Raw genomic sequence first — 26,374 nt, forward strand, 5'->3', positions numbered from 1 at the left:
AAAAAAAGAATCTGCCTGCAATGCAGGAGACCGGGATTTGATCCCTGGGTTAGGAAGATCCCCTAACTTCCTAACCTACTCCAGCATTCTTGCTGGAGAATCTCCATGGGCAGAGGAGACTGGCAGGCTACAGTCCATGGGGTTGCAAAGAATTGGACACTACTGAGCGACCAACATGCACACATATATTAAAATGTGTTTTTCAACACCTATAAACTCTCTTTTTTCTCTCCTTGTAAACAAAATAAAGCCTTACAGTGATAATTTCTTATCTTCCTGAAGCCAGCTGGTTTCCTTTTTTTTTTAAAGTTTTGGTTTTTTTCTCTTTCTCTCCATTTCCCTCTCATGGCAAACTAAACATTTAAACATCAACGAATTAAGTTTGTCAGGGTCAAATTTCTCATGCTTTAATCATTCTAAGATTAAAAAAATTAAAATTAAAACACTGATTAAAGTTAAAATATGTAAAAAGCTATTTAAATAAATGGGATGATAACAAAAGATGTATTTTTAAATGGTTCTTTGTCAATATTCTTCTGGGCTTTTTCAAAAAAATGGTTTTTTGTCACCACAGATATATACCTCTAATTTCTATATGTGCAGTGTGAAAATGCAAAGGGGAAAAGTACATCGCCATTCCAGGGCCACTGGTAAAGTAAGCCAACTGGGCAGCATTTACTGGGTAATTATTGTTCAGTCTCTAAGTCACATCCAACTCTTTTGTGACCTCATGGACTGTAGCCTGCCAAGGCTCCTCTGTCCATGGAATTTCCCAGACAAGAATAGGGGAGCAGGTTGCCATTTCCTCCTCCAGGGGATCTCCCTGACCCAGGAATCAAACCCACATCTCCTGCATTGACAGGCGGACTCTTTATTGCTGAGTCACCAGGGAAGCTCCTGGGTAGGAAAATGTTGTAACTTTTATAGAACATATCCCAGTTATAGGTAAAAGTAAAGGCAACTTAGGTAGAGTCAGGGAGCACAGTGATAGATCCAAATCGTGAAAAATCTGTATTCCTTGATGCTTTCTCCAGGCCACGTCCTCTCATCCCTGAATGGCTCCTCTTTCTTGACAGTGGATTAGACCTCGCCCATCCCCACTTGCCGTTTCCTGTTTCCTAGAGATTCACTGATAACATCTCTGTACATATACTCTCTAGATCTATATTCACTCTGGATGATTTTACCCACTAAGACCATTGTTAATCATGATTCCCAAATTCTTATCTCCAGGCCAGACCTTTTCCTCTGGTTATGCTTACATCTGGCCACAGGTACTGTCTGTTGACTTCTGTACTTCCATGCATGCTGTCTTCCTAGCACACCTTGTCATGTCAGACACACTCTTGCACTGCACCCATCTCAGGCGCCACCCTCCCCACCAGGCTGAGGGACACAGGTGCCTCTTCCCTGTACCTGTAACACCCTGAGCATCTCCTTTTCTTAACATGTGGTCTGCTAGATCATGATCATCTTTCTGAATTACACTGTCATCATTTTTCTTGACAGTGGGTTATCAATCATGGGTATAACATGTAATATACACTCAATAAGTTGTTGAACAAATGGGTTCTATTTTTAATCTGAGTCGGTGCACTTAACCTACTAATTCCAAACTAGGTTGTCTTTGTAGCAGGAGATACAAATTCAGGTTCACAAAGTTAATTTTGCTATTTATGACTCCTTTCTGTTCTAGACTGAGTTGTAGATGTTCTATAATTAGTAAACAGCCACTATGCTAGTTTTTATGGTGAGATATATGAAAAATCAAAGAATTATTAGAATGCCAGATGTTTACTAACTTCAATAGGTCCCATCACGACTGCCACTTGCTCTAAATCCAGTTTCACATACTATTAGTTACTATTCATTGAGTGCATTTCTATACGGGAAACTCAGTGCCTTCATTTACAGTATCTCTAATCTTCCTCTAAACTCACTGATGTAACTCTACTATTATGCCCATTTAATAGATGAAACTGACATTTAAAGAAATTGAGTAGCATTTCCAAAGTCACTCAGCTATTGAGGAGATGAGTGGATCTGAACTCAAATCTCATGGGAAATAGATGGGGAAACAGTGGAAACAGTGTCAGGCTTTATTTTTTTGGGCTCCAAAATCACTGCTGATGGTGATTGCAACCATGAAATTAAAAGACACTTACTCCTTGGAAGGAAGGTTATGACCAACCTAGATAGCATATTTAAAAGCAGAGACATTACTTTGCCAACAAGGTCCGTCTAGTCAAGGCTATGGTTTTTCCAGTGGTCATGTATGGATGTGAGAGTTGGATGGTAAAGAAAGCTGAGTGCCGAAGAATTGATGCTTTTGAACTGCGGTGTTGGAGAAGACTCTTGAGAGTCCCTTGGACTGCAAAGAGATCCAACCAGTCCATCCTAAGGGAGATCAGTCCTGGATGTTCATTGGAAGGACTGATGTTGAAGCTGAAAGTCCAATACTTTGGCCACCTCATGCAAAGAGTTGACTCACTGGAAAAGACCCTAATGCTGGGAAGGATTGAGGGCAGGAGGAGAAGGGGACAACAGAGGATGAGATGTTTGGATGGCATCACTGACTCAATAGACATGGGTTTGGGTAAACTCCGAGAGTTGGTGATGGACAGGGAGGCCTGGCGTGCTGCGGTTCATGGGGTCGCAAAGAGTTGGACACAACTGAGCGACTGAACTGAACTGAACTCATTCCAAGAGAGTAAGTTCTTAAATGTTGTGGTATATGACCTTTCAACCACTGGAAAGTAATTTGTGAAGAGTTTGCGTATAGTCATCACCAATTATGGGGCCAGACTAAACCTTTTCATTCCAGGCAGATAAAACTAAGCAGACCAGTTCTCAGAGACACAAAGACAAGACTGGCCCTGCAGGAAAAGCAGAGAAGGAACAAATCCTGGCCAAGTCACAACGTGCCACACTGAATGACTTATCTCCATGGGAAAGCGCAGGTGTGTCTACACACATGGTTATGGATTAGAAATCTACTAAAGACCAGAATTCAGGTCTCACCAGTTTCTATCCTAAATCTTTTTCCATTGGGTCTCATGCTTGAAAAAAACATTGGCCTTTTAAGTTAATAATCATATATTGGCAAGAACTGTTTGTGCATAGAAGATTCACAGGCTGAATTGATTTGGCAAGGGGTATCCTCCTCAGAGGATGAGATGGCTGGATGGCATCACTAATGAAATGGACATGAACCTGGGCAAGCTCCAGGAGATGGTGAGGGACAGGGAGGCCTGGCACACTTCAGTCCATGGGTCCAAAACAGCCAGACATGACTGGGCAACTGAACAACAACAAATGCATTTTTAACTGCTAATAAAGTATTCAGGTTTAAAAAGCTCTCAAAAACAGAAATGGTGATGTTAAAATGGACTGACTGAATCTTGCAGCAGGGGAAGTATTTGAGGGAAGCCTATGAATCTCTGGGACAGTGGTGATTGAGATAGGGTGAGAATGGGGTTGTCAGTGTACTGACATCTGTGAATCTTGCCTGTTTATATCTTCAGGTAACAGGGTTAGATGCCTGTGAAAATTTAGAGAGAAAAGTTTTTGTTTTTTGTTTTTTTTTTTTTATAAATGTCTTACGCTTATTTCCTTACCATTTGGTAATAATCTTCGAGATGCCTCAAATTTTTTAGGAAATTAAGACGTAAATGTCAAAACCAGCAACTGATAAACACTTTTTTTTCTTCTGCACTGCTCACCATGCCACAAGGCAGTAATACCGAGAACTATTCCTAACAACTGGGCATTAAAAACAACAACAAAATATTCATCAGTTATCTCTACTTTAACCTATAATGGTAAGCCCATATCCCTGTAGAAACTGGTACTTCTATTTACTGAGCATCCAATAGCTGGCATTGAAAAAGCAAGAGAGTTCCAGAAAAACATCTATTTCTGCTGTATTGACTATGCCAAAACCTTTGACTGTGTGGATCACAATAAACTGTGGAAAATTCTGAAAGAGATGGGAATACCAGACCACCTGACCTGCCTCTTGAGAAGCCTATATGCAGGTCAGGAAGCAACAGTTAGAACTGGACATGGAACAACAGACTGGTTCCAAATAGGAAAAGGAGTTCGTCAAGGCTGCTTATTTAACTTATGCAGAGTACATCATGAGAAGTGCTGGGCTGGAGGAAGCACAACCTGGAATCAAGATTGCCAGGAGAAATATCAATAACCTCAGATATGCAGATGACACCACCCTTATGGCAGAAAGTGAAGAAGAACTAAAGAGCCTCTTGATGAAAGTGAAAGAGGAGAGTGAAAAAGTTGGCTTAAAGCTCAACATTCAAAAAAACTAAGATTATAGCCTCCGGTCCCATCACTTCATAGCGAATAGATGGGGAAACAGTGGAAACAGTGGCTGACTTTATTTTTGGGGGGCTCTAAAATCACTGCAGATGGTGACTGCAGCCATGAAATTAAAAGATGCTTACTCCTTGGAAGGAAAGTTATGACCTACCTAGACAGCATATTAAAAAGCAGAGACATTACTTTGTCAACAAATGTCCATCTAGTCAAGGCTATGGTTTTTCCAGTGGTCATGTATGGATGTGAGAGTTGGACCATAAAGCTGAGCCCCGAAGAATTGATGCTTTTGAACTGTGGTGTTGGAGAAGACTCTTGAGAGTCCCTTGGACTTTAAGGAGATCCAACCAGTCCATCCTAAGGGAGATCAGTCCTAGATGTTCATTGGAAGGACTGATGTTGAAGCTGAAACTCCAATACTTTGGCCATCTGATGCGAAGAGCTGACTCACTGGAAAAGACCCTGATACTGGGAAAGATTGAGGGCAGGAGGAGAAGGGGATGACAGAGGATGAGATGGTTGGATGGCATCACCGACTCAATGGACACGGGTTTGGGTGGACTCCAGGAGTTGGTGATGGACAGGGAGGCCTGGCGTGCTGCAGTTCATGGGGTCGCAAAGAGTCGGACACAACTGAGCTGCTGAACTGAACAATAGCTGGCATGGAATAAAGGAACAATCTCGATCATCAAAATAGCTATTATGACTATTTTATATGAGGAAGTCTTCTGAATAGGCGGGAAGTGGAATAAACAGTCGGACGTCTTGGAAACTGCCCAAGGTATGTACCGTTAGGGTCTATTCTCTTTAGGACATAGGGGGCAATAATCTGCCTCCTAAAAGGGGTACATGTGGCCTGACCTTTGTATATACTTCAAACTTGATCACATGGGAGAAGTAATCCCAACATCCATTCCACAAGCAACAGAGAGATACAAGTAGTAGCAGAAGCTGAAGGGGAATCCTTTCTTTGATGGTCACTTATTTGTTTATTGTCCGGTCTTCAGTTACCCAGAAAAAAAGAGTGAGCTTCAGGAATGTAAATCTAGTTGGTCTCATAGACCAGGGTACCCTCACGACCCGTTGCAGGGGTTAATAGCCACCTATTGCTCTGGCTAAGCCATGAGAAAATCACCATGGGAAAAGAATAAAAGCAAAATATAGCAATACAGCATTACCCAAATAAAAGTACATCGGATTGATCAGTTGGGGTTGTCATGCCCTTCTAAGCTAAGGAAAAACATAGTGTGGACCTTGGAACACTGGGTCAGCGCAAGTTCAGAATGCTGATTGTGCACACACTAAGATGTTTTCCCAAGGCATATGCAGGTCTATGACCTCCAGCTAGGTGATAGCCCTTGTACAAGAAAATAACAAAGATAGTTTAAAGTAATCAATAAAATGGGAGACGTGACTGGGGACAAAGGAGGCTGACTTCATTGTAGCACAACAGATTCTTTCTGCTTGCCAAAACACTAAATAAAAGTGATGTGGCTCTTGACCCAAGAGGTCTTGAGTCCCCCGGTCCCACCTTTAAAACTTTAATTCTGTCTCTAGTTTCTTTTTCCGAAACTGTGCAGTTGACCACTTTCTATCCCTACCTGCTGTGCTGGCCGAAGCAACCCATTATGCAGTACTGTGCATAGCATACAGAGGTTCTCAGTCAATACTGGGGAAGAAATAAAAGTCCATGCTGAGAAAGCTGGCCAACTACTACCATTGATGGTAGAAGACATATCCTTTCCTTTTCCCCAGAATGACATCAACTCTGACTTAAGGAAAAGATGAATCCAAATATGTGAAATCTAAATAAACGGGGATCTTTTTTGTAAGCCAGGAGGAAGCTTGTAGAAAAGGGGGAAATGGTAGGGTCAATCTAGGACAGAACAGGGTTGTTACTGTGTAACTTTTAAATGTAAATTCCTGATGAGAAATGTTTCTTCCCATACCATCTGTCCTTGCCTTTTCTCACATCTCACATATTTATGAAAGCCTTACTGTGCCATTAAGCAACACAAACCCAATAGGTGTTGTTGGAACGAGGTCACTACCTCAGGCCCAGTGGTAGAACATAAGGGACCTTAAGAGGGGGATTTGTTGTTATAAAGCAAAATCAAAACAATTACCTTTCCAAAGGGATATGATATTGTGGAGATAATACCACTATGAAGCTAGAAACTTAAGAAAGTCATTTTAAAAGCTCCTCAAGCATAGGTAACTCATAACTAAAGATGCTGCACTATTACACAACACGAGTGTCAGCGCAACAAATTTCCAACTTCATGACTCAGGCTTCTGTACTACACATATTACTGGATGGTTCCTTCATTTTAAAGAAATGTGAACATAAGCGTGCACACAAAAATATCTGACACCCCAAACAAGAAAACACAACAGCTGTCAGACAAAGAAAAATTTGTTAAATTGACACTCTGTCGTCAAAGCTACTCTTCCAAGCTGCAAAGTTATTCTCCCTTCTGAAAAGTGTGGCCGGACAGACAACCTCCTGCCCAAGAGCACATCGTCATCACTATTTCTTTCCTAGAACTGGTTCCGGAACTGCCCTAACAGGGCAGGGGAGCACAGGCCCTGGGAGGTGGATGTAAAAACAACTCGCCCAGCCTCATCCGCACCTACTCTGCGTCGCCTCTGCCTCCAGGCGAGCAGGGAGAGCCCCCGACTCTGCCCACCTCCACGCCAGTGGGTCCCTTCTGGTCTCCCTCTACCCGCCCGTAGCGCCTCGAGGGTGACTGCGGAACAAAGCTGCCCAGAAAGTGGCTCAAGCCTACCCACCAGTACCTCTTCCAAAGGTCTCCCGGTCGCCCCTGGGTCTCCCGGCAGGGCCCCGCGACTACACAGCTCTCTCGACCAGACGATTTTCACCGACTTTATTGGGCCCCCGACCCAGCTGGTCTCCTCGCCGCCCACCTCCCCACTAGATGGCTCCGGCCCTCCATAACATCAAGCATATTCAAAAACACTGCGGGCGGGGCGGCTCTGGAGAGAGCCCTTGCTGGGGAAGCCGGATCCCCTGTGGCGGCATCAGGGTCACTTGCTCTTCGTCTTCTGACTCTCCGTCTTCTTGGGCAGCAACACGGCCTGGATGTTGGGCAGGACGCCGCCCTGAGCGATGGTCACTTTCCCCAGAAGCTTGTTTAGCTCTTCGTCGTTGCGGATGGCGAGCTGCAGGTGGCGAGGGATTATCCTGGTCTTCTTGTTGTCCCGCGCGGCGTTGCCAGCCAACTCCAGGATCTCCGCCGTCAGGTATTCCAACACCGCCGCCAGGTACACCGGCGCCCCGGCGCCCACTCGCTCCGCGTAGTTACCCTTGCGCAGCAGTCTGTGCACTCGGCCCACTGGGAACTGCAGGCCTGCTCGGGAGGACCTGGACTTGGCCTTTGCCCGCACTTTGCCGCCCTGCTTTCCGCGACCAGACATGTTTGTCTCTCTCCTAAAACTCTAGCGAGAGGTAAAAACCCAGCGATCCGGTTCCTAGTACAGGAATGCAACGTACTACACCGGAACTGCTTCTACCAACACTTTGCTGACAGTAGGTAGCGCCTTCCCATTGGGCTCCGCAACATCCTTGGCTCCGGTGACCAATGACAGGCAGGCTCTGCTCCCAATTAGCACGCTGGCAGAAGGACCGCCTTCTCCAGCTCTCTCCAACCAAAAGAGCAAACTGCTAAGTCCTCATTTACATAACCGCTCATATGAATATCTAGGTCCACTCGTTCCGCGGTTGGGGTTCCTTTGAATTTATTGAGTTCGGTAGAAGTTAGCGGATTCTGACGTTTCAACGTCCTCTCTCGCTCTCAGGAAAAGAATGTCTTAAGAATTAAGGAACCGTGGTAAGAAACAGAAAAATCAGAAAGGAGAGTTCCTCCTCAGTTAACTTAGTCAACAAATACTAAGCACTCAAGCAAGAAATGCCTCTAGCAGTTCAGGCTGGGTATGCCCGAAATTTTTGACACATTACCTTTATTATTATTGGCACTTTTTTTTTTAAATCCTTGTAAGCAAAAGAGATCTCTAACTTGAAAATGTTCTAACCTTGATATCTTAGTAAATACTAAAAAATAACTCCAAAACAACCTATTTTACCATTACAAGAATCCTGACTCATCCAAACTGTTCTTTCTTTTGAATCAAGCATTAAAATCATGCGGTACAATTTGACTCTTTAGGACCTCCCCCCTCCCGCCGCCCCCAGCCATCCAATGTTCTGAGGGTTCTTTTAATTCTGCTTTAACAACTGCAATAACAGTATCTTTTTTGTGCTATAGAGATGGGTGAGGATAGGTACACAATAAGCAAATATTTGCCATAAAGCTTTCCTACTGGAAAAGCTTATTCGTCAGGACTAGGTACAGGGAGCACAATTTACCAAAATATTCATTCCTTATGGTGTTAAGTACCTGAGAAAGAGTTATGAATCATACTTAAATAGTGCTGCCTTTTTTCGCAGTATGAACCTTTTGGGAAAACAGTCCTGTCTCCTAGAGTGGTGACACTACTTAAAGTTCCGTTTTTCTCAAAGGATTTCTTAAGAAATGAGAATCTCTTGATTTAAAGCCATGATCCATCCATTATTTCACAAGAACTTCGAGTTTTAATGAGATAAGAACGTTACATTATTTTAACTAATCACAGAAATTGTTATTTGATTGAGAAGCAAAACCCGTGCTTGGGCTGGGAGTCGAGGACGGAGGAAGCAGTAAAACCTGAAAATTTTGCAGAAGAAGCTACAAGAGAAAAGTCGGAGGTGGGGGTGAGGAGGAAGAGGTAAGGTTACACTTTTTGAAAAGATTTTAACTTTTTCTTCACGGGGCCACAAAAGAGAAAAAGAACGACTGAAAGATTCCCTCTACCCCAACTGGTGACTTAAAAAGACGCACAGGTGTAAAGCAACTGCTTTGAAATTTAAAAAGTAATAAAGCATTCCCAGTTCCTATTGAGTTTCAAATTAGTCTAAGAATAGTATTATAAAAGCGTGCATTTCGTTTGAAAACTATAAAATTGGAATTCCCGCGCGATAGAGAGAGAGGCGGGGTAGGACGAGGTGGAGAGAGAAAGGAAAACCAGCGCTCACTGGATCTGGCCTACCGTTTTTAAAGTGTGGAGAAACGGCAATATAATTTCTATCGAGTCTTTCCTCAATTTCATGGCAAAAATAACAAAAAGTTTTCCCAAATAAGCAACCGAAAAATTTTGTAGGGAGGGCATTTTAAAAAAAACACACAAAACCTCTTGGGGACTTAGCTCCGCCCACTATATTGAGGTTTTCAACCAGGTCCGCTATAAGGATATATAAGCCCAGGTTCTTCGCTCCCCTAATTGTTGCGAACTTGCTTTGTGCGGCTGGGATTTCTTTCTTGTCGAAGATGTCTGGCAGGGGCAAAGGAGGGAAAGGGCTGGGTAAGGGAGGTGCCAAGCGTCACCGGAAGGTCTTACGGGACAACATCCAGGGCATTACGAAGCCCGCAATTCGCCGTCTGGCCCGCCGTGGTGGTGTCAAGCGCATTTCAGGGCTCATCTACGAGGAGACCCGTGGAGTGCTCAAAGTGTTCTTGGAAAACGTAATTCGCGACGCAGTAACGTACACGGAGCATGCCAAGCGCAAGACAGTCACGGCCATGGATGTGGTGTATGCTCTGAAACGCCAGGGCCGCACCCTGTACGGCTTCGGTGGCTGAGCTGTGCCTTCGGCTTATCAAGATTCCAAAAGGCCCTTTTTAGGGCCACCAAAACCTCAAAAAAAAAGAGTTGTTAACGCTTAAGTTCCCTGGTGAATGTGCAAATAGGTGTTTCAGAGGAAACTTTACGGTTGCAGTTGATCGGATGGATGATTCGGGTTTAGGCTTGAGGCTGCGGGAGGTGTGAGCAGCAAAGTTCGAAGTGGGGAGCCCGGGGCCCGCTGTAGGGACATAGCCTGGGGAATGCATCGCAGGGCAGTAAGTGATCTTCCCTTTTGTTTCAGACGCTGAAGTTCTGAGTTTGGACTCCGTATCGTCAACTTAAAGGTGTTTTTGAAGCGAATGCCTCCGGGTCTGAGCTTATGTAGAGTAACTTGTATGCAAATAGGGCCAATGCGGCTCTCTGCCTCCGATTGGACGGAGGTATCAAGGCGTGGTTCTCGCCGATGTGGCCGGCCCCACCTCTGAGAACCGGGATGTTGTTACTGTCCAATAGGAAAGCGCGAGGTGCAGGCCTAGAGTTGCGCGCAGGAGTCCTGCCAAGCGTGAATATTTTATATACTGACGGAATGTTTGAGAGGTAATCCAGCTCCGACGCGGAATGGAGGGCGGCCGCGTGTGGGCGAAGTGCAAGGCCGGGCCTGAACCGTCGGCCCCTGCACTACTTGTGGGTTGGCTGCACAAAGGTGGTCGCGCCGAGCAGGTGAGCATCCCAACCCCAGACTGCCCGGCGGCGGTGCTCAAGCCCCAGGGCGTGGGAATCCAGGAGTTGGCCGGCAGTGCTGCCGGGGCACAGGCAGTACTGTTGCCCGGGAGAGAGAGGGTCTTGTGACCCGGTCGCTCCCAGGAGATAAACCCTGGCTTCCTAAGTGAGGGTCTTGTTCAGAACAGCCCGGCCCGGGGCTGCGAGTGAGGCGGCGGTTTGGAATCGAACGAATTCGGTGACGATGGTGTAACGAGAGAACTATATAGTCGTGGAGTCCTACCCATTTGTCCTGCCCACGAGACCGGGTAAGGAGGGCCGGTTTGCGGGCGCTTCCTGGGGTCAAAGGCGGGACTGAAGACAGGGGGCTCCACCTGCGTGCTGCCGGCAAGGGCGAGGCTGGAACCGAAGTCCTTTAAGGGCCTTGCTCGATTTCTGGCTCTGTCCTTCCTCACCAACTTGTCTGTGTGATGGAAATTGGGAAGGGGCTTAGAACCCCAAAATGCAGTGTGATCCCATGCACCTTAAGTAATCTCCCCTAGCTCTGACTTGTCTGGACATCGTGAAATCACTTCGCTTCCTGGACTGGTTGCCTGGATTGGCTGTGGGGTAGTTTCCCAGCCTTGACAGTGATGTACATACTTGTCATTTTAAGCCATATATATCTGACATGTACTCTAGCCAGGAAAACATTTCCCGTGTTCCCGCAGCAGAGGCTGGCATCATACCGTTTAATGAATATCAGCCACTTTGGAACACATTGTATTCCATTTTTTGCATTCGATTCTCCAGCAAATCTATGAATTATTTATTATTAATTACCATTTTACAGACGAGATAACGGATACAGGGGGAAAGTACTGGAATCAGGATTTGAACACAGCCCGGTTCTTAATCCTTATGTGCCACTGCCCCTTCCAGGGAGCCCCCAGCTCCCATTTGCTGACATTTCACTTCTTAACACTTTCTTCTGCTCCATACTCAAACGTATCTGTGGTGCTGGTTATATATAAAATTTCTAGGCAGTGAAACAGTTCCAGAAGCTCAACTTTCTTTAGTTCAAGTGAAGAAAACCCTTGAGTTAATTAAAAAGAAGCATCAGGGTATGGCACACTTGAGTACGTTTATATTTGTTGAGTGACTGAATGAGTGAATTTGAGTAGATAGGTAATGTACCTATTAAATCCCCAATTTAGTGTAAATCAGATTATTGAGGATGAAGGTGGGACTGCAGTGGAGCATGAAAATAAGTATTCATATGGTAATTTATCTATTCCTTAAGTATTTAAGTTACTTGGGATTATTTATTTTTTGTTTATATTTTTGATGGTGGCCTCAATATTTTTTAAACCTGTCTAGTAGAACTTAATTTTCCCTTGTAGCACAGCGTATTGTTCATGTTTTATGTACTTTATAAAATAATACCAAATTATTTGAACATGGGAAGTCTTCGTTTCTGTTTGAGTCCCATAGTAGTATCCAATCCGGAAGAAATGATTTTCCAAACCAAAAGGGGGTCACATAATTTAAAAACACAAGTTATCTGAAATTAGAACTGAGATTTTCGGGAGTTAAATTTAGAAAATGTAGAATGCATTACTACATATGTTTGTTAAATAAAGAACTTAATCTAAAGCTCTTCTAAAATGCTTTCTTGCCGTGTGGAATGAAGTGCTGTTGAAATTAGATTCTGTAGCAAAGTCATCTCTTCTAGTTTGAACATTTAATGCCTCTTTTATCCCAACAACTGTTAACTTTTGAAGGTTCAGAAATAAATAAGCCTTCAGTTCAGTTCAGTTCAGTTGCTCAGTTGTGTCTGATTCTGCAACCCCATGGACTGCAGCACGCCAGGCCTTCCTGTCCATCACCAACTCCCGGAATTTACTGAAATTCATGTCCATTGAGGCGATGATGCCATCCAACCATCCCATCCTCTGTTGTCCCCTTCTCCCACCTTCAATCTTTCCCAGCATCAGGGTCTTTTCAAAAGAGTCAGCTCGTTGCATCAGGTGGCCAAAGTATTGGAGTTTCAGCATTAACATCAGTCCTTCCAATGAGCACCCAGGACTGATTTCCTTTAGGATGGACTGGTTGGATCTCCTTGCAGTTCAAGGGACTCTCAAGAGTCTTCTCCAACACCACAGTTCAAAAGCATCAATTCTTCGGTGCTCAGCTTCCTTTATAGTCCAACTCTCACATCCATACATGACTACTGGAAAAACCATAGGCTTGACGAGACGGACCTTTGTTGGTAAAGTAATGTCTCTGCTTTTTAATATGCTGTCTAGGTTAGTCATAACTTTCCTTCCTAGGAGTAAGCGTCTTTTAATTTCATGGCTGTAGTCACCATCTGTAGTGATTTTGGAGCCCCCCAAAATAAAGTCAGCCACTGTTTCCACTGTTTCCCCATCTATTTGCCATGAAGTGATGGGACCAGAGGCTATAATCTTAGTTTTTTGAATGTTGAGCTTTTAAGCCAACTTTTTCACTCTCCTCTTTCACTTTCATCAAGAGGCTGCTTAGTTCTTCTTCACTTTTTGCCATAAGGGTGGTGTCATTTGCATATCTGCGGTTATTGATATTTCTTCCAGTGATCTTGATTCCAGCTTGTGCTTCATCCAGCCCAGCATTTTCATGATGTACTCTTCATATAAGTTAAACAAGCAGGGTGACAATATACAGCCTTGACGAACTCCTTTCCCTATTTGGAACCAGTCTGTTGTTCCATGTCCAGTTCTAACTGTTGCTTCCTGACCTGCATACAAGTTTCTCAAGAGACAGGTCAGATGGTCTGGTATTCCCATCTCTTTCAGAATTTTCCACAGTTTATTGTGATCCACACAGTCAAAGGCTTTGGCATAGTCAATAAAGCAGAAATAGATGTTTTTCTGGAACTCTTGCTTTTTCGATAGTCCAGCAGATATTGGCAATTTGATCTCTGGTTCCTTTGCCTTTTCTAAAACCAGCTTGAACATCTGGAAGTTCACGGTTCACGTATTGTTGAAGCCTGTCTTTTGAGAATTTTGAGCATTACTTTGCTAGCGTGTGAGATGAGTGCAACTGTGTGGTAGTTTGAACATTCTTTGTCATTGCCTTTCTTTGGGATTGGAATGAAAGCTGACCTTTTCCAGTCCTGTGGCCACTGCTAAGTTTTCCAAATTTGCTGGCATATTGAGTGCAGCACTTTCACAGCATCATCTTTTAGGATTTGAAATAGCTCAACTGAAACTCCATCACCTCCACTAGCTTTGTTCGTAGTGATGCTGCCTAAGGCTCACTTGACTTCGCATTCCAGGATGTCTCACTCTAGGTGAGTGCTCATACCATTGTGGTTATCTGGGTTGTGAACATGTTTTTTGTACAGTTCTTCTGTGTATTCTTGCCACCTCTTCTTAATATCTTCTGCTTCTGTTAGGTCCACACCATTTCTGTCCTTAATTGTGCCCATCTTTGCATGAAATGTTCCCTTGGTATCTCTAATTTTCTTGAAATCTCTAGTCTTTCCCATTCTATTATTTTCCTCTATTTCTTTGCACTGATCACTGGGGAAGGCTTTCTTATCTCTCCTTGCTATTCTTTGGAACTCAGCATTCAAATGGGTACACCTTTCCTTTTCTCCTTTGCCTTTAACTTCTCTTCTTTTCTCAGCTATTTGTAAGGCCTCCTCAGACAGCCATTTTACTTTTTTGCATTTCTTTTCCTTGGGGATGGTCTTGATCCCTGTCTCCTGTACAATGTCATGAACCTCCATCCATAGATCATCAGGCACTCTATCAGATCTAATCCCTTGAATCTATTTGTCACTGCCACTGTATAATCATAAGGGATTTGATTTAAGTCACACTTGAATGATCTAGTAGTTTTCCCTACTTTCGTCAATTTAAATCTGAATTTGGCAATAAGGAGTTTGTGGTCTGAGCCACAGTCAGCTCCCGGTCTTGTTTTTGCTGACTGTATAGAGCTTCTCCATCTTTGGCTGCAAAGAATATAATCAATCTGATTTTGGTGTTGAACATCCGGTGATGTCCATATGTAGAGTCTTCTGTGTTGTTGGAAGAGGGTGTTTGCTATGAGCATTGCATTCTCTTAGCAAAACTCGGTTAGTCTTTGATCTGCTTTGTTTTGTACTCCAAGGCCAAATTTGCCTGTTACTCCAGGTGTTTCTTGACTTCCTACTTTTGCATTCCAGTCTTCTGTAATGAAGAGGACATCTTTTTGGGTGTTAGTTCTAGAAAGTCTTGTAGGTCTTCATAGTGGCGTTCAACTTTAGCTTCTTCAACATTACTTGTCTTGGCATAAACCTGGATTACTGTGATATTGAATGGTTTGCCTTGGAAACGAACAGAGATCATTCTGTCGTTTTTGAGATTGCGTCCAAGTACTGCATTTCAGACCCTTTTGTTGACTATGATGGCTACTTCACTTCTTCTAAGGAATTCCTGGCCACAGTAGTAGATATAATGCTCATCTGAGTTAAATTCACCCATTCCAGTCCATTTTAGTTCGCTGATTCCTAAAATGTCAACGTTCACTCTTGCCATCTCCTGTTTGACCTCTTCCAATTTGCCTTGATTCATGGACCTAACATTCCAGGTTCCTATGCAATATTGCTGTTTACAGCATTGGACTTGACTTCCATCACCCGTCACATCTACAACTGGGTGTTTTTGCTTTGGCTTCATCCCTTCATTCATTCATTCTTTCTGGAGTTATTTCTCCACTCTTCTCTAGTAGCATATTGGGCACCTACCGACCTGGGGAGTTCATCTTTCAGTGTCATACCTTTTTTCCTTTTCATAATGTTCATGGGGTTCTCAAGGCAAGAATACTTTCCTCCCACTGAGACCAAAAGTCTTCTTTACATCTGTGTCTCTTTTGCTGCCCTGTATGTAGAGTTGTCAGTACCATCTTTCTAGATTCCATATATATATGGATATATATATATATTCCATATATATATGCTATTTGTCTTTCTCTTTCTGACTAACTTCTGTATAATAAGCTCTAGTTCTTGTAGCTGAGTAATATTCCATTGTGTATATGTCCACAGCTTCCTTATCCATCCGTCTGCCAGTGGCCATCTAGGCCTCTTCCATGTCCTGGCTGTTGTAAACAGCTCTGAAATGGGCATTAAGGTACATGTGTCTTCCCAAGATGATGGAGGAATAGGCAGGGAGACCACTTCATTTTAAAGTCAACACATTCATATGAAAGTCATCACATTGACTTTGTGTTATCTTTTTTCTGATATTTTTCAGAAATCTGTTTATTGTTATCTTCAAAAATAATTTATCTTTTTAAAAACTTTAAACAACTTTTACTTATATTATGTCTTATCCTATAATTTCCTTAATATCATTTTTTACCACTTCTCCAAAACCTGTTATCCCCAGTTCCTTCTAGATTTTTTATTTTTAAAATAAAGTTATAAGTTATGACTTTGGATTTATTTCTATTACAGCTTTGGACAAACATCAAACTTTTGAAATGTTATAGTGTATTTTATTCATCATAATAATAAAGTTTTATTTTTATCTCATCTCATCCTAACCTAATTATTAAAGAGGTTAAAATTTTACCCATAGTTGTAATGTTTTCTTGTTTTAGTTATCAGTATTAATTTCTAGTTATTAATTTGAGCTAGAAATTTGTGAGCTCTGTAATTTCTTCTTTTGGAAATTATTGAAATTTCATATATGACCAGTTTTGAAAATGTCTTCTGGATCTTGGACAAGGAGGCATAACATGTGTTTTACAATATGACAACTCAATTTATATCTATTTATTCAATATTGCTAATTATTGTATTTTCAAAACAGACTTTGTTGCTGTTTTTATCTACTCAATACATGTTGTTCCTGATAGTATCTTGTCACCTATGTTTCTGTCAATGTATCCTCATATGTTGAACAGTATTTATTTTACAGAATTCTTTTGTCTGATTTGGTATTTAAACTTCATGACTGCCATACCTTCTTTATACATTGTTACCTTTTATCAGTCTGAGTAACTCTTTTGGTTTAATTGTATTTTTTTGGGGCCTTTGGGTATCAATCAACTTGAATTCCATTTATTTATTATTATTTTGCCTCATCTGATGTACTGTTTTGTCACCTGCAATTCTTAATGCACCAGCGATCTAGTTTCTTTTTCTAGGTTCTTGAGCTTTCAAGTTAGGTTGTTGACTTGAGATATTTCTTTTCTTTTAATGTAAGCATATTGCCATGATCTTCATTCTTCATTCAAGCTTTTCCTTCTTGTTTCTGATCATCCTCTTGTCTCTTTATTTTTGTTAAAAATTATACCAGCCTGTTCTATGTGTTAGTTGCTCAGTTGTTCCCGACTCTTTGCAACCCCATGAACTGTAGCCTGCCAGGATCCTCTGTCCATGGGATTCTCCAGGCAAAAATACTGGAGTGGGCTACGGTGTTCTCCACCAGGGGATCTTCCCCACATAAGGATCGTCTGCTGCATTGCAGACAGATTCTTTACCAGTGAACCACTGAGGAAGCCCTTTCTCAATTTTGAATGAAGGGAAAACTGTCTTACAGACTTCCTGTATTAGTTAAGACATTTTGATTTTTATGTTATTTAAATGTCAAAGTACAGCAAATGTTTACTCTTTATGCTTACAGTTCATATTAAAAATACTGTGAAAGCAGACTTTATAAATTAAATACCAGAAAACTATAAATCAATATGTTATTATAAAATTTAATATAATTGATAATGATGTTTTGGTGAAGCTATGTCTTAAAAAGCAAAAGTATATTTTGCTTATTGTCAACTGTTTGGCTTTCCTTGAAACATTTTTTGTCATTATCATTGTTACCTTCCTTTTTTTAATTATGAACTTGTTTTTAACACAGATCCATTATTTTGGCAAGCCAGTTAATTTACAAGTACACTTCAAAATGATCTAAAATACCTTCTAAGAAAAATCATTTATTGTGTTTATATATTAGTCACTCAGTCATGTCTGACTCTTTGTGACCCCATGAACTACGGTCCACCAGGTTCCTCTGTCCATGGAATTTTCCAGGCAAGAATACTGGAGTGCGTTTCCATTCTCTTCTCCAGGGAATCGTCCCGACCCAGGGATAGAACCCAGGTCTCCTGCATTGCAGGCAGATTCTTTACCATCTGAGCCATCAGACAAACCTATATATGTATGTCATTTATGTACATATGACACTACTATGGCTAGGTAACTTGAATATTTTTTGTTTTATACAAAGGTAGCATCCATCTAATACATCTGCTTGCCATGTAAATACGCTGTCAGGGCTTTAGATTTGATATTGTTCCTTCTGGGAAGAAAAGATTTTGGCATAATTAGATGAAAAGAAATTCAGGGTAGAAAAGGGAAATAAGAACAATAGGAAAACACGTATAAAAAAGTCTGAAAGAATTGAACTGTCAGTCATTATTTTGGGAGAGCAGTGTTATTAGGAAAGGAGTAAAACACACACAAAAGTCATTTTTACTTTTTAATCCATAAATGCTATGTTTATATAATAATTTAAAATTATGGAAAATTTTAAAAATTAATTAACTCACTTTTGTCTTACTTGCATGAAAGGTCTCACTTCTTCTCCTAGCAACATCCAAACCTCTCATCTGGTAATTGACTTTTTTTGTCTCTTCCATTTCTTATTCCTAGAGGTCCAAAATTGTTTTAGGATTAAAAAAAATTACTCAGTGAAGCAACTTCCTTATTAACGTAATAATTTTGTTCCTTTCACTAAATTAAATAATCTTTGATTTTGTAGTAGTGATCAGAAAAAAATATATGTGAGGAAGATGACAGAAATAAAGATTACACAAAATATCATCTTTTTCTCCTTTGCTTATGCTTTAGCTATAAATAGGACAGAGTCAAAGCAGTGAGAATAACTGTTCAGTTCAGTTCAGTCACTCAGTCGTGTCCGACTCTTTGCGACCCCATGAATCGCAGCATGCCAGGTCTCCCTGTCCATCACCAACTCCCTGAGTCCACCCACACCCATGTCCATCGAGTCGATGATGCCATCCAGCCATCTCATCCTCTGTCGTCCCATTCTCCTCCTGCCCTCAATCTTTCCTAGCATCACGATCTTTTCCAATGAGTCAGCTCTTCACATCAGGTGGCCAAAGTATTGGAGTTTCAGCTTCAATATCAGTACTTCCAATGAACATCCAGGACTGATCTTCTTTAGAATGGACTGGTTGGATCTCCTTGCAGTCCAAGGGACTCTCAAGAGTCTTCTCCAACACCACAGTTCAAAAGTATCAATTCTTCGGCGCTCATCTTTCTTTATAGTCCAACTCTCACATCCATACATGACCACTGGAAAAACCGTAGCCTTGACTAGACCTTTGTTGGCAAAGTAATGTCTCTGCTTTTTAATATGCTGTCTAGGTTGGTCATAACTTTCCTTCCAAGGAGTAAATGTCTTTTAATTTCATGGCTGCAGTCACCATCTGCAGTGATTTTGGAGTCCAAAAAAATAAAGTCAGCCACTGTTTCCACTGTTTCCCCATCTATCTGCCATGAAGTGATGGGATCGGATGCCATGATCTTAGTTTTCTGAATGTTGAGCTTTAAGCCAACTTTTTCACTCTCTCCTCTCACTTTCATCAAGAGGCTCTTTAGTTCTTCTTCACTTTCTGCCATAAGGGTGGTGTCATCTGCATATCTGAGGTTATAGATATTTCTCCTGGCAATCTTGATTCCAAATAGAAGCAAGATTCGATGCTGCAAAGAGCAATATTGCATAGGAACCTGGAATGTTAGGTCCATGAGTCAGGGCAAATTGGAAGTGGTCAAACAGGAGATGACAAGAGTGATCATCAACATTCTAGGAATCCGTGAACTAAGATGAACTGGAATGGGTGAATTTAACTCAGATGACCATTATATCTACTACTGTAGGCAGGAATCCCTTAGAAGAAATGGAGTAGCCATCATAGTCAACAAAAGAGTCTGAAATGCAGTACTTGAATGCAATCTCAAAAATGACAGAATGATCTCTGTTGGTTTCTGCCGGAGTCCTGCTCCAGCTGGTCCAGGGTTCCCTCAGGATGGACGGCGTCGGCGATGCAAATGAGAAGACACAGCGAGTCTTAGTGTTTCCAAGTGTCTCCTGACTTTATTGTTTTCAAGACAGCTTTTATATCTTTAGTGGTACATAGAAACAAATGCAAAGTGTAGAGTCATGCCAAATCAGCTCAATGGGTCAGCAGTTTTTGACCCTTATCGAAACCAGGATACCGTTTGTATATCTTAGTTACAAAAAGTTTCATATTGTTTACATCATCTTCTGGCCTGGAGGCCTGCTAACATCTTGTGAGTCTTTATTGATAAGGGTTCATCAGCCAGAACACTTTTGTATCAGGCACGGAACATACCAGAGTTACATTTTTTAAAGAATACAGGCACAGCAGATTATGACAAAGAATTCATCAACTCAGAGTTTCAAAGTAAAACCTGTTTTCTGTAATCTATCCTACGCCTTGATCCTAACAGAAAAGAGTGGGGTCCCATAAAATCATGGTACAGCAAGCTGAAACAGTGTAGCACAAAGGTCAGCTCTAAGCAAGAATCACAGCTAAATTAACAATTGTCTTATTATTTGTATTAAGGCTAAACTTTTATTTATATAAGTCCTTAACTATTATACTTTTATTATATAGGCTAAGCAAGTTAAGAGCAAGAACATAGCAAGTAAATATAGACTAACAGTTCTATAAAGTAATATTTTTTATATTTTCTAATAAGCTTTTTCCCCATGAAGGGCTCTGTGCCCATTGGGGCTTTTTGTGCGTTCAGGCTCTCAATGCTGTTTTATTGTTAAGGAGCAGTCATGCACATCAGCTCCAAAGGCACAGGTATATTTATCAAACAAACTAATACACTAGCAAGAGGTGTTTAGATTAAAATGTTTTATATCCTAGATAATTTTATAGGGTGCCACCGTCGGGGGCCTAGTTGATTGAGGTTTTAGATAGATCTATTTGGGAAGAAATCAGGAAAGGCCTTCTACTTAAGTCACAGAAAATAAGAAGTTTATTATAGAAAACATCAGAAAGATAGATATCATCTTTAAGGTGAGCGCTGAAGCAGCCTTCCGAGATTCCCTGAGGCCTGAGTTGCTCTGCTCGTCAGGTCTTCTCCTCATGACTCTGTCATGAGGGGGATCTCATGAGCTGGCTCCCGGCAGGTTTCCAAGGCAAACTATTCAATATCACAGTAATTCAAGTCTATTCCCCAACCAGTAACACCGAAGAAGCTGAAGTTGAACAGTTCTGTGAAGACCTACAAGACCTTCCCAAAAGATGTCCTTTTCATTATAGGGGACTGGAATGCAAAAGTAGGAAGTCAAGAAACACCTGGAGTAACAGGCAAATTTGGCCTTGGAGTACAGAATGAAGCAGGGCAAAGGCTAATAGAGTTTTGCCAAGAAAATGCACTGGTTATAGCAAACACCCTCTTCCAACAACACAAGAGAAGACTCTACACATGGACATCACCAGATGGTCAACACCGAAATCAGATTGATTATATTCTTTGCAGCCAAAGATGGAGAAACTCTATACAGTCAGCAAAAACAAGACCGGGAGCTGACTGTGGATCAGTTCATGAACTCCTTATTGCCAAATTCAGACTTAAATTGAAGAAAGTGGAGAAAACCACTAGACCATTCAGGTATGACCTAAATCGAATCCCTTATGATTATACAGTAGAAGTGAGAAATAGATTTAAAGGACTAGATCTGATAGATGAACTATGGATGGAGGTTCATGACATTGTACAGGAGACAGGAATCCAGACCATCCCCAAGAAAAAGAAATGCAAAAAAGCAAAATGGCTGTCTGAGGAGGCCTTACAAATAGCTGTGAAAAGAAGAGAAGAGAAAAGCAAAGGAGAAAAGGAAAGATATACCCATTTGAATGCAGAGTTCCAAAGAATAGCAAGGACAGATAAAAAAGCCTACCTCAGCGATCAATGCAAAGCAATAGAGGAAAACAATAGAATGGGAAAGACTAGAATAACCATTAAAATTGTCATTCATTCCAGGCCATATCCTGACAACAGAATTAATTTAAAACTTGGAACCTAAATGTGAATCATTACAGATTGACTCTTTTGCATGAAGCCATTTGTAGAGAATCAGCAGACAATTGGTGGTTTGAATTCTTAATAGTAAAGTGGTACATTTTAGCTAGACCAGTAGATGTGAGATGTAGTTTATATATAAATGCTTCAAGAAATGAGAAAACTTTTTCCACTACTGCCCATACAAAAATCAGCTATCCATTCTGCACTTTGCTTTTGCCTAGCTCACTTTGACTATCATTTAATTTGGTGTTTCAAGTCAAGTACTGTTCAGGAGAAAAACATCCACATGATCCAATATCCATGATCTTCTGATATGTTCTGACTGAGATACCAGTGGATCTTTAGTGAAGGACTTTGATAAAGACTTTTGTATTCAACCCCACAAAGGTAATGACCCCTTGTGAATCATGGATCTGGGTTACCCATGGACTATGGATGTTGTTATGTCACCAACCAACTGAGAAGACTGTTGTCATGCACAGATAGATGGAACTGTGGTTCTGACTGGGTACTTACCTGCTCGGGGTGGCAAGACAAATTCCAGGTGAGGACTGAGACTTTTAGCTTTAAAAACAACTGCTAAATAACTCATTAAGCTTTTATATTTCTTTATGCCCCAGCGTGGTCATTCCTATCTCCACTTTTAGTTGTATAATTAACTGTAGACAATTTCTTGATATTTGTATCATCTAGACATGTAGATGGATGTGAGTTTTGAGTAAACACCAGGAGTTGGTGATGGACAGGGAGGCCTGGCGTGCTGCAGTCCATGGGGTCACAAAGAGTCGGACACACCTGAGTGACTGAACTGAGACATGTAGAAATACTTCTGTTATTCTCAGATGAACATTTAATACATTTATCAAGTTGGTCTTTTAATTTGCTAAAATGGAACCTATTCTTTGCAGTGAAACAATCAAGTTAACATGGGCGTTTAAAAAAATACTGGTAATTTGATTTAAATAATCAATTCAGTCAAAATCATCTTGCAGTTGATACCCTGCTATTACATAATGTATCTTTTTCTGGAATTATGAAATAAATATGTAGTACCAGCTGTAGGTGTAAGCTAGATATTGACAACTCCATTTAGTTTTATCAACCATGGAATTTACCTTTTTATGTATCTTGGACTCTGTAACAGTGTCTGGTCTAATAGAAATGTGTTGTTGTTGCATAGTCGCTAAGTTGTGTCCAACTCTTTTTCGGCCCCATGGACTGTAGCCTGCTAGGCTCCACTGTCCATGGGATTTCCCAGGCAAGAATACTGGAATGGGTTGCCATTCCTTCGCCAGGAGATCTTCCTGACTCAGAGGATTGAGTAGATTCTTTACCTCTGAGTCACCAGGAAAGCCTTTATAAGAATGTAGCTAATTAAAATTATATTCATAAGGTAGATGGTTTCATGAGAAATGAAGAGCAAACCTAGTCTTATGCTAGTAACAAGGCAGGCTATTTTTGCTTTGTCTTTGCAGAGTAGAAAGTAAATGTTAGCAATCTGGCAATAAAACTTTTACACTGTTGGAGTGAAAGATATGCAGGAACCATAGAGGGCAATGATAGAAGCAATAATATTCAAACGTACAAAACAAGGAGTCAGACTTTAAATTTCCTATGTGAAGTGGGGCTGACATATCTGTAGGGACATCATAAGATTTTTTTCTATTTGATTTGATATCATACACATACTACTTTTTTAAATTTTTTTTAAGATCCATTTTGAGAAACAGCAATTTATAATTTAAGTGAGATTAATATTGTAATTACCCTGAAGCATTAACATTTCCCTTTTATTGTTGTCTGTAAACTGTTTACAAGGAATTTTAATTTCTTCTTGGTTATTTAATTATGTCTACCGGTGCATATTCATATCTTTCAGTATCCTTGTGGCTCAGCTGGTAAAGAATCCGCCTGCAATACAGGAGACCTGGGTTCAATCCCTGGGTTGGAAAGATCCCCTGGAGAAGGGAGTGGCTATCCATTCCAGTATTCTGGCCTGGAGAATTCCATGGACTATATACTCCATGGGATCACAAAGAGTTGGACACGACTGAGCAACTTTCATTTATTATCTCCAGTGGGAGAGACACAACCCAGTACAGAAACTTCAGTCTGTTTAGATCTTTTCAGAAAGCCCTCATCTCTGATTAAGCCCTCATCTCTGATTAAGCCATATATATTCAGACCCAGACTAATTCCTGGTGTATGGTGGGTTTGGGATTTTCAGTAAAATTTGCTGTAGTTACCAACCAAAGAGATTGTTGCCATGAAAAACCAATGGAGCTATGGTTCTAGTTGGAGGCTAATTTCAAAATCATGCCACATTAAATCCCACGTATAAATCATGTACAGATTACCCATTGGAGCAATATTTGTAGCCAAGGATTGGTAAAAATTCATGTTCAATAAAGTAAGACTGCCTAAATAAATAATAAAGAACAGCTGCATGATGAAATATTGTGCAGCTATTTGAAAAACAAGAATGAAGATCTCTGTACAGGTGTGAGCATGGTTCTAGGGACTTGTGCCTTTAAATGATGTCAGTAGGCAAGAAAGAAGGTTAAAGAATATATATTCCTCTATGCCTTTAAAAAGCTGGAATGATTTAAAGTGAACTTAATAAAAACTTACCTACATAAGCTCAGTAGAACAAGATACAGGGGACAGTGATTAGAATGAAATTATGTACATCATTTTTACATTTGATTGTTTCTTACTGACTTGTAGATGTCTTATGGTAATATGTGCATATTAACCCTTTGTTGTTCATACTACAATTTTCTCTCTTAGTTGTATTTTCACTCTTTATAGTGCACTTGATGAGTAGAAGTTCATAATTCTAATGTAGGAGAAAAAAACCTAGCTTTTCCTTTGTGATTTTCACTTTTTCTTGTTGTCTTAAAACATCTCACCCTCCCTGAATATTCAGCAGATTATTCTAATCTTATACAAACTCTTCAAAAGAATAGAAAAAAGAAACAATGCTCCCCAACATATGAGATTGGCACCTTGACCCCAAAACCTGACACAGGCAATACTTTCTCATGTTATAAATGTATATTACAGATAAATATCACTCAAGACATAGATGTGAAAGTCCAAATAAAATAATAGCAAACCAAATCTAGCAATGTACAAATAAGAAAATAAGTATATATCATGACCAAGTGGAGTTTATTTCAGGATGCAACTATTCCAGCAATAGTTCAATATGATAAATATACTGATATCATTTCCTCATGAAAAAATAAAAGTAGAAAAAACATTTGATCATATCAATAGATAGAGAAAAGAATACAACTAAAACATTATTTATGTTTAGAAACTTGGAACCTACAAATAGAAGGAAATGTATTAACATGATAAAAGAATCTGAAAAAATAAAAACTGAATTCCTACAGTGAATTTCATGGTGAAATGTTAAATATCATTATCTTTAAAAATAGGAAACACAGCAAGATATATACTGTTAGGTGAAAGCAGTACGTTAGAAAGGAGGGAAAATGAGGATATAAAAACAATCTTACCAACCCACCTAGGCAAAGTAAGATGCGTAGTCTCCCAATTTCTATTTGGAGCAATATAATAAAAAGAGAAAAAAAATCACTTAGTAAGTGATGTGCTTTTATATACAAAAAAGCATTCATTTACAAATTTTTAGTGTGCCATAAAAGAGCTTAGCAAGATTGCCAGATACAAGATCAATATAAAAAGTTTTAAATTTCTTTACATGAACAGTAAGATTTAAAAGATAAAACTTATGATTGACTTACAATAGTAACAGAAGTATATAATACATAGTAGTTATGAATAATTCTAATAAAAAATATACAGTATACTTATATAGAAAATAGTAAAACTTCATTTAGATGCATCAATAAAGACATAAGTAAAGGGACAGACCATGTTGAGTATTTTGAGATGACTCAAAATACTAAAGATGTCAAATACCCCAGATTGATCATGCTCATAAATGTTAACCTTTACACACACTATGCTCTAAAAATACTACGGAAAAAATTACTTTTTTTTTATGCAGAAGGCTATTTTACATGCCTTTCTAGCTTCTTTGTTTATGCCCTAAAGTATTTTACATTCTATGGGAAATGGCAAATAGAACAATGGAAGTTCTATACTGGTGTGGAGAAAACTTAAAGTTGATTATAAACAATGAAAAAAATGTCATGAGATAGTAGTCATTGGAAGATTAATACTGAAAACTATAATAAACTGCCTTATAAGGCTTTGTGCTTTTCAAATTGCTGCAGTATCTATTTTTTCTTTTAATTCCTCAAGGTCTTTGAAAATATTAAATTTTGACTGCACTCTTCTAGGAGCTGGAGGTACAGAAATGAGTAAAACAACTCAATTCCTTGAATTACTACACTAAAATTCTAATAGAGGAGGCATATTAATTAACAAACAAGACAGCATCAAATGATGATAACTTTCATAAAGAAAGTAATGTGAAGTAACATAATAGTGACTAGGGGAGAGAGGTGTTCTTTAAACTGGTTAAGCACAACAGGTGTCTCTAGG

General features: G+C 40.3%; 3 protein-coding genes across 29 annotated transcripts in view; 2 read left to right on the plus strand and 1 right to left on the minus strand.

Moving 5' to 3' along the window:
- Positions 1 to 7,206: 7,206 nt before the first annotated feature.
- Positions 7,207 to 7,773, minus strand: H2AJ (H2A.J histone). Of its 2 annotated transcripts, XM_081589228.1 has the most exons (2): positions 7,693 to 7,773; positions 7,207 to 7,587 (listed from the first exon to the last, which is right to left on the minus strand). In XM_081589228.1, the coding sequence occupies exons 1-2, from the start codon at positions 7,771 to 7,773 to the stop codon at positions 7,384 to 7,386; spliced, it is 285 nt and encodes a 94-aa protein (XP_081445354.1). In that variant the 3' UTR covers positions 7,207 to 7,383. The 2 variants fall into 2 exon arrangements, with proteins under 2 accessions (XP_081445354.1, XP_081445353.1); XM_081589227.1 differs by having other exon boundaries at positions 7,207 to 7,773.
- Positions 7,613 to 26,374, plus strand: part of GUCY2C (guanylate cyclase 2C) — a 103,882-nt gene continuing 85,120 nt past the window's right edge. For 14 of the 26 annotated variants that reach the window (XM_081589207.1, XM_081589202.1, XM_081589196.1 and 11 more), the window contains exon 1: positions 10,516 to 10,734. The gene's annotated coding sequence lies outside the window, so the exon portion shown is untranslated. The other 12 variants (XM_081589211.1, XM_081589203.1, XM_081589205.1 and 9 more) reach the window with 7 other exon arrangements.
- On the plus strand, positions 9,720 to 10,703 carry H4C16 (H4 histone 16). The gene has a single exon (XM_081589230.1). It carries the CDS (start codon positions 9,720 to 9,722, stop codon positions 10,029 to 10,031), a length of 312 nt encoding a protein of 103 aa, XP_081445356.1. The 3' UTR covers positions 10,032 to 10,703.

This window comes from Giraffa tippelskirchi, chromosome 4 (assembly GCF_054371585.1).
Source record: "Giraffa tippelskirchi isolate mGirTip1 chromosome 4, T2T-mGirTip1v1.2.pri, whole genome shotgun sequence".
Lineage (NCBI taxonomy): Eukaryota > Metazoa > Chordata > Mammalia > Artiodactyla > Giraffidae > Giraffa > Giraffa tippelskirchi.